Genomic DNA, 8,282 nt, shown 5'->3' with positions numbered 1-8,282 from the left:
AGATAGATAGATAGATAGATAGATAGATAGATAGATAGATAGATAGATAGATAGATAGACAGATTGATAGGCATAGGAGTGGCTGTGTGGTAAGTAGCTTGCTTACCAACCACATGGTTCCAGGTTCAGTCCCATTGCATGGCACCTTAGGCAAGTGTCTTCTACTATAGCCTCAGGCAGCTCCGGTCAAATCATCTTCAACTATAGCCTCGGCCAGCTCCAGTCAAATCATCTTCAACTATAGCCTCGGCCAGCTCCGGTCAAATCATCTTCAACTATAGCCTCGGCCAGCTCTGGTCAAATCATCCAATCCATGCCAGCATGGGAAACGGACATTAAATGATGATGATGACAATGGCATACAGACAATAGGCAGCTTTCAGCTTCCATCTACCAAATGTATTCGCAAGGCTTTGGCCAGCCTGGGGCTATATTACAAGACACTTGTCCAAGATGCCATGCAGTAGGACTGAATGCGAAAACCGTGTGCTTGGTAATCAACCTTCTTATTATAAGACCATGCATGTGCCAATATCTATCTATGTATGTGGCTGTATAAATGAAAGAATGGGGATGTGCATGTCAGTCAGGGGATGTATGAACCAGTGGTGTATGGTGGTTGTTGTGGTGGGTGTGGTACCATACTCAATGCCACCAAATTTCAAGCAGTGGTATAACAAAAGTTTTCCATTAAGATTTGGGTTTAAATTAATGAGCGAGGTGAACATTTATAATTTTATAATGAATCTGTCATTTTCAATGGGTATGCAACCCAGATCTAGTGCACTCGGAATATAGGACCCTGGTATGAATGTATTTATGTTCTGGCTATGACTTAAAACTGCATCTGGTTGTGAGGTTCCAGTCTGCGAGTTCTGGAATTGTGAAGAGCGTATGGAGTCACCTCTTAGTTACCATTTCTCCCAGGCCTGTTGTAACCTGCAATGGTAGCACCTCTCATGGTCCAATCTATTGCTCTAAATAAATTTTCCCAGGAGAGGAGCAGGCTTCACTTATTTTTTGACAAGACAGTTGGAGGAAAAGCAGCTCTTTTAAGAGATTTTTCAAATTAACAGTAAACAAAAGACAAAGACAGGTGAAGGAACAACAAGCAGGTGTATTAGTTTAACACTCGGGAAGAATGAGAATGTCTTTGACATTTCGAGCCTACGCTCTTCGACAGAAAGAATCGAGAGGAAAAACAATGGAGAAAGAACGAAAAAATGGAGGGAGAAAAAAAATGTGTAGCGGAGATACTGTGATATAAAACTTGCAGTGAAAACAGTACCAGTAATTTTGCAGGTTATCCAAGCTTTTGTTACTTAAATTTAATGATGTACAAATGTCTCACTATAATTTCTGAATGTGAGATGGCTATCATCTGACAAGATGAGGCAGTCCACGTGTATTTCTTTATGAGTTTACTAAGATAATGTGAACAAATTAAAGCAATTGTAATATGCAAGAAATAAAAGGAAACTTACATCTAAATGATAAGTCGTTGGTTGGTAAGCACCAGTACCACATACCAACAGAGTAGTTCCATTCCGCGCTATTAACCGAATGTGATTTTGACAATCTGGCATCTAAGAAGAAAACATAAGAATAGATTTCAAATAAGAGAACAGAAGTATTTATAAAAGATACAAAAGTAATAAGCATGTTTTTGCTGTGTCTTGGAAGGGTCACTATCCCCATAAAAACACACACACTGGTTCGAATTCGCTTCTTTAGTTTTACTAGTCAACTGGTTAACCATTTAACCAATAAGCTAATTGATTCTTTGATTCTTTGATTAATTATTTGACCACTCAATCAGCTGAGTTAGTCAAAATCTTTTTATCACCTTTAATCATTTCTGACCTCATCAATCACATGCCTCCTTTGCTCTGGGTCTGCTAGAGATGGACATGTTATTGAGGAGATCAAAAATGGTGACAAAAAGACTTTAACAAACCAAGCTGATTGATTGATTGATTGATTGACCAATCGATTTATCAAGCAATCAATTAGTTAATTGGTTAATTAGTTGTCTAATAATAAAAATAATAATAATTATCCTTTCTACTATAGGCACAAGACTTGAAATTTTGGGGGAGTGGGCTAGTTGATTGCATCGACCCCAGTGTTTCACTGGTACTTAATTTACTGACCCTGAAAGGATGAAAAGCAAAATCGACCTCGGCGGTATTTGAACTCAGAACGTAAAGATGGACGAAATGCCACTAAGCATTTTACCTGGCACGCTAACGATTCTGCCACCTCACTGCTTAATAATGACAATAACAACAACAATAATAATAATAATAATAGCAATAATAATAATAATAATAATAATAATGATAATAATAGCACATACCCAAGGCGCACAGAGCTGCGCTCGGTAGTGAAGTGAAAGCACGTTATAAAAATAAAACTACTGAACAATAATAATAATAATAGTAATAGTAGTAGTAGTAAAAGAAGTGAAATGGAACCAGTGTGTACACAATGACCCTCACAAGATACAACAAAATCTATTTCAACACATAGGTTCACATCAACAGTCTTGCAAAGCAAATACAAAAACAAAATAAACATCTAAAATAAACAACTTCTATAAACAACAAACAATACTTCATGGTGTTTGATTTATAGCAACACATGTTACATCATTATTTTACGTCCATTTTCCCATACTGACATGAGTCAGATGAATTGTTATATTATTACATTATTTTATGTGAAGGCACGTGGGTCAGTGGTTAGAGCATCGGGCTTGCAATGGTGAGGTAGTGAGTTCAATTCATAGACTGGACTGTGTTGTAATTCTTATACAAGACACCTTATTTCACGTTGCTATAATTCACTCACCTGTAGAAATGAGTTGCGGCATGACTGGTGCCAAAGTGGATCGGCCCCTTTGCCTTTGGTGACATTAGAGGTGCGGAGAAGGAAGGCTGGTATGTAATGGCGACTGCGGGTCTTCCATAAACAACTTTGCCTGGACTTATGCTTCAGAGGGAAACTTTCTTGGTGCAATCCTATGGTCATTCATGACCGAAGGGTAGGGGTCCTTACACTTAACCCTGTATTTTATTATGAGGTGGTGCGCTGGCAGAGCCATTAGTAATATAAATCTTTCCTTTCTTAAGTCCCAAATTATTCCTGTGGTTGAAAGAAATAGGGAGTATGTATCATATGTGATGCATAGACACCAGGGAACAATTTCTATCTATCACACGTGATATACAGGACAAGCAAAGGGTCAAAAATAAAGGTTGGATTCTAAGCATATTTGGCTACTATTTTTAGCAGATAAGTCACGCAGTCTCATAAAGGAGCCCATAACACAGATTCTGTGTTCTGCACAGAAGGCACATGTAGTTCATTAATCCACCCCTAGAAACCTCCTTTATTTTTTTTATGTCTTTTTGGTGAGTGTTATAACTATTTATATATATATTCAGAGACATACAAATTCTGTATCAGTAAAGGGGACAGATGTGATTAATTAAATTAACCCCATTATTTTTGGCAGTGTCTGGATGTAGTTTTAGAAAAAAAGTTTTCCTATTTATCTATTTAAAAGCAAGTCCTGTGTGTTACTTAAATAGGGCACAGATGGCTCATTTAATTAACCCTAGAAATGGGAGGGGAACTGCTTATATAAAAATTCTGTCTCGTAAAGAGAGCAGAAAGATGTAAATAGTTAAATGAACCACATTTATAATTATTATCATCATTATTATTATTGTTATTATTATTGTTTAAGGCGGCAAACTAGCAGAATAGTTACCATGCCAAGCAAAATGCCTTCCAGCATTTTGTCTGTCTTTACATTCTGAGTTCAAATTCCACTGAAGTTGACTTTGCCTTTCATGTTTTTGGGGGTTAATAAATTAAGTACCAGTCATGTACTGGAGTGGGTGTAATTGACTATGCCCCACCCCAAATTTCAGGCCTTGTGTCTGTAGTAGAAATATTATTATTATTGAGTGAGAGAGCAATGCATGCCATCAAAATGACACTGGGGTAAAATATATGAAGTCCAATATACCCATCATGACTACCTGTCGGATAAGGGTACACCAGGTGATCTCACATCAAGATAAACAGTACATTGGCCTTGCTGGTGGGGGCCTCGTTAAATTATCATCTGGCTGAGTTGCCCATCCCACTCAAAAGGTCCCTGAATAAGGGTTGTTTAAGGATGATGAACAAAACACCCATGTTTCCAGAGGTGAATTATCCAAACCCCAAAGAATTATTTTCAATACATTGCTATGATGCTCCCCTACTACTCCTTGTGATCAGAGATGCACATATCATCAGCCACCAAGAGATATGCTCAACTGGTTAAGGTCAAACAACAGACAAGCAATTCTGTGGTATTGAGCAGATTATTTGCTGTAGCCCATTATTATTATTATTATTATTATTATTATTATTATTAAAGACGTCACACAGTATCCAATATCATGATGTTGTTGCTTGAAGATATTGTGCCTACTGGGGGTTTGTACTGTCTGTCAAATCACAAAAACCTCAGACAGACAGTACTTTGCACAATATGCCTGCAGTTCCAAGTAATGCCAATTTTTGTAATACATCCAGATTGTATGGTATTTCTAAAGTTTCCAGTTGTTTTTTTCAGGTTGAGTGGTACTGAACCCAATGCTCTGATGACAATAGGGACAATCTTTATATTTGACTCTTGTAGCTACCACACCTTAGCGATCTCAATTCTCTGGTCTCCATGTTTATCAATCTTTTTTCTTTCTTTCCTGATAATATGTCGATCTCCTGACACTGCCACGTCGATAATTTGGCACTCTTGTTTGTCCCTCCTGAAGGTTACTATATCTGGCCTTCAGTGCTCTAACACCTTGTCTGTCTGGAAGTCAAATTACCACAGGATTTTTACCTTCTCCTTCTTGTCCATTACCTTTTCTGGTATATGCTGGTACCAAGCACCCGGTACCTTATATCCATCCTTATGGCATAGAAGCCTGTGGTGGTTTTGGTCTACCTTGTTGGATCTATGCTTGTACTTTTTCTGCATAAGATTTTCACAAGCACTAACAATGTGAGTCACACTTTCGACCCTCTTCCCACACATTCTGCAGAGGTCCGATGCACTTGTGTAGTATATATTCTTTTTCACTGAGTTGGTATTCAATGCCTGGTCCTGGGCCACGATGATTAGGCTTTCAGTATTCTTTTTTAGGTCACCCTTGTTGAGCCACCTCTATCATGCTTCCTGGTCTTTTAATTTATTGGTTTCACAGTGAAACTGACCATGTAATTCCATATGGAGTAAGGTTTCTTCTCCCTCACTGGCTGTTTGTGATCAGATTCATGAGCACCCTCAAGTCCATTTTTTGGTAAATCCTTCTGTTTTAGCAGTATACTGTAGCAAGTCTTCTTTGCTGTTTAACAAATATTCTGCCATGTTTCTTCTTTCAATATTGATGCACTCCTGTAGACTAATCAGCCAACATCCACCTTTACCCCTCTTCGTGTAGAGCCTGTGTACATTCTCCTTAGGGTGGAGGGCACCATGCATTGTCATTGGCTTTTATTATCATTATTGTTGTTATTATTATTATTATTATTATTGTTGTTATTATTTATCAATAAAGCACACATGCAAGAGTAAGTCGGACTATTTTCATTTTTAAAACTTGCATTTACACGAGTAGAATAATAAATGGAATGAGAAATAAGGAAAGCTTCTGACAATGCAGAGAATTTAGACTATTCAAAATGGCAAGATCTAGGTAAATACTCATTTCTTTGACTGTATTCTTCTAAAGAAGGGCCTTTGCATCCGAAATAGAAAGGTTTTCAAAACTTTCTGCATTGTCACAAGATTTTCTTATTTCTCATGTCATTTGTTATTCTAATCCATCATTACAATGTTTTGAGCAAACCACAATGCTCTTACATTTACCTATGGCTTGGAGAAGTTTTTATTGCATCTAGATCCTCTTCCAGTGGAGGCGCAATGGCCCAGTGGTTAGGGCAGCGGACTCACGGTCATAGGATCGCGGTTTCGATTCCCAGACCGGGCATTGTGAATGTTTATTGAGTGAAAACACCTAAAGCTCCACGAGGTTCCGGCAGGGGATGGTGGCGAACCCTGCTGTATTCTTTCACCACAACTTTCTCTCACTCTTACTTCCTGTTTCCGTTGTACCTGTAATTCAAAGGGTCAGCCTTGTCACACTGTGTCATGCTGAATATCCCCAAAAACTACGTTAAGGGTACACGTGTCTGTGGAATGCTCAGCCACTTGCACGATAATTTCACAAGCAGGCTGTTCCGTTGATCTGATCAACTGGAACCCTCGACGTTGTAAGCGATGGAGTGCCAACAACAACAGATCCTCTTCCTATGGGAAACCATATATTTATTATTTGAGAAGGATACTTAGTTGTCACGTAGGTAAACTGAATCAACAGCAGCTGTATGTTTCTCTAAAGTAGTAGAGCAGCAAGAGGACGGGGTGCAAGGGGTCTGTGCATCCTGGGTGACACTTTTGGGTTTGCTTTCTAAGCCTGTATAGACTTGGAGGCACATGGATAGGTGTAGGATTGCTCACTCAAGGGCTGCCCTTGCTGGTACCCATTCTAGCTACGCCGCTGCACTAAAGGGCATAAAAATTTAGCTGCAGAAAAAATTGAACACATGGCCTAATTGGTATGTGGGTATAGAAGCCCAACCTTCTGGTCATTTGACTCAAAGCAGAAATTTATGTGTACAGGGTGCTAAAAGAAGGATCTACTAAGGGTAAATAAATAATGATAAGTTTCCCACTGATCATCATCATCGTTTAATGTCCGCTTTCCATGCTAGCATGGGTTGGCCAATTTGACTGAGAACTGGTGAACCAGATGGCTGCACCAGGCTCCAATCTGATCTGGCAGAGTTTCTACAGCTGGATGCCCTTCCTAACACCAACCACTCCAAGAGCGTAATGGGTGCTTTTACATACCATTGGCACGAGGGCCAGTCTGGCGGTACTGGCAACAGCCACACTCAAATAGTGTTTTTACGTGCCACCTGCACAAGAGTCAGTCTAGCGGCACTAGCAACAACCTCGCTCGAATGTTTTGTTGACATGCCACCAGCACATGTGCCAGTAAGGTGATGCTGGTAACGATCACGTTCAAATGATACATTTCCCACTGATGGCTAACAAATTTCATAATGAGGCTATCTCCTTCAACACCACACAATGCAATCAACATTGTCTATGAATACATAGACAGTACAAGGATAAACAATATGTGCTCTGCTGGTATAGCATTCATTGAGGGTTGTTGAGCCACCACATTGCAACGAGGACTGTACCTTGAAATAGGCTTATCTTAGGGATACAACCATAAATTAAAGGCTCGCTATGTGTCATACACTTAGAAACCAGCTTTTTCAGTTATGCAACCTTGCAGCTTCTAGCAGTGAAGGTGCATGGCTCAGTGGTTAGATTATCAGGCTTACAATCTTGTGGTTGTGAGTTCGATTCCCAGACCGGGCTGTGTGTTGTGTTCTTGAGCAACATACTTAATTTCATGTTGCTCCGGTTCACTCAGCTGCAGAAATGAGCTGCGACGTCACTCGTGCCAAGCTGTACTGGCATTAGCTTTCCCATGGATAACATTGGTGGCATGGAAAGGAGAGGCTGATAAGCATGGGCGACTGCTGGTCTTCCACAAACAACCTCGCCCAGACTTATGCTTTGGAGGGGAACTTTCTAGGTGTAATCCCAGGGTCATTCATGACAAAAGCGGGTCTTTACCCTTTACCCTATGTGTCATAGTGTAATTCACCATTTCAAACACATTAATTGAATAGCAATCATAATTTACTCAAGAAGCTTCTAAGAGACACAGAATTTCAGAAATTACACTAAAGTGAGACTAAGCCCATCCACTCACCTTCTTCTTTGCTTGCCACACACATCGCTTAGCAGACTTGGTACTGGCATTCAATGAAGTTTCCACCTAAAAAACGAAAAGAAGAAATGTAAACATTAGGGGATTGTTATACACATACAGCAGTATTTAAACATATAATGTCATACGAGGATCAATACAGTGTTACTCAGAGTTTCATATTTCCTGTATAAACAAGACTCGGTGTCTCATAACGAGCCCTCCTACCATCTGATTAAGACCAATTATTAGAATGTCCATTAATTGTACAGGAAAATACCCGTAGATTGAAATTCTCAAGCAACGAGGTTTATAAGTATATGAGAACTTTGTCAAAATCACTCTCTCTTTTCCTTTATATAT

General features: G+C 39.3%; 1 protein-coding gene across 1 annotated transcript in view; it reads right to left on the bottom strand.

Annotated features, from left to right (window-relative positions):
* LOC106878942 (semaphorin-2A) overlaps positions 1 to 8,282 on the bottom strand; it is a 101,760-nt gene that overhangs the window by 49,278 nt on the left and 44,200 nt on the right. Inside the window, exons 3-4 of the mRNA XM_014928318.2 lie at positions 7,923 to 7,988; positions 1,485 to 1,586 (exon numbers count right to left, since the gene is read on the bottom strand). Of these exons, the coding sequence (XP_014783804.1) occupies positions 1,485 to 1,586; positions 7,923 to 7,988 (168 nt within the window). The remainder of the gene's footprint in view (positions 1 to 1,484; positions 1,587 to 7,922; positions 7,989 to 8,282) is intronic.

This window comes from Octopus bimaculoides, chromosome 8 (genome assembly GCF_001194135.2).
Source record: "Octopus bimaculoides isolate UCB-OBI-ISO-001 chromosome 8, ASM119413v2, whole genome shotgun sequence".
Classification (NCBI taxonomy): Eukaryota; Metazoa; Mollusca; class Cephalopoda; order Octopoda; family Octopodidae; genus Octopus; species Octopus bimaculoides.
The sequence above is the reverse complement of the archived record's forward strand: the minus strand, read 5'-3'. Positions and strand labels throughout refer to the sequence as shown.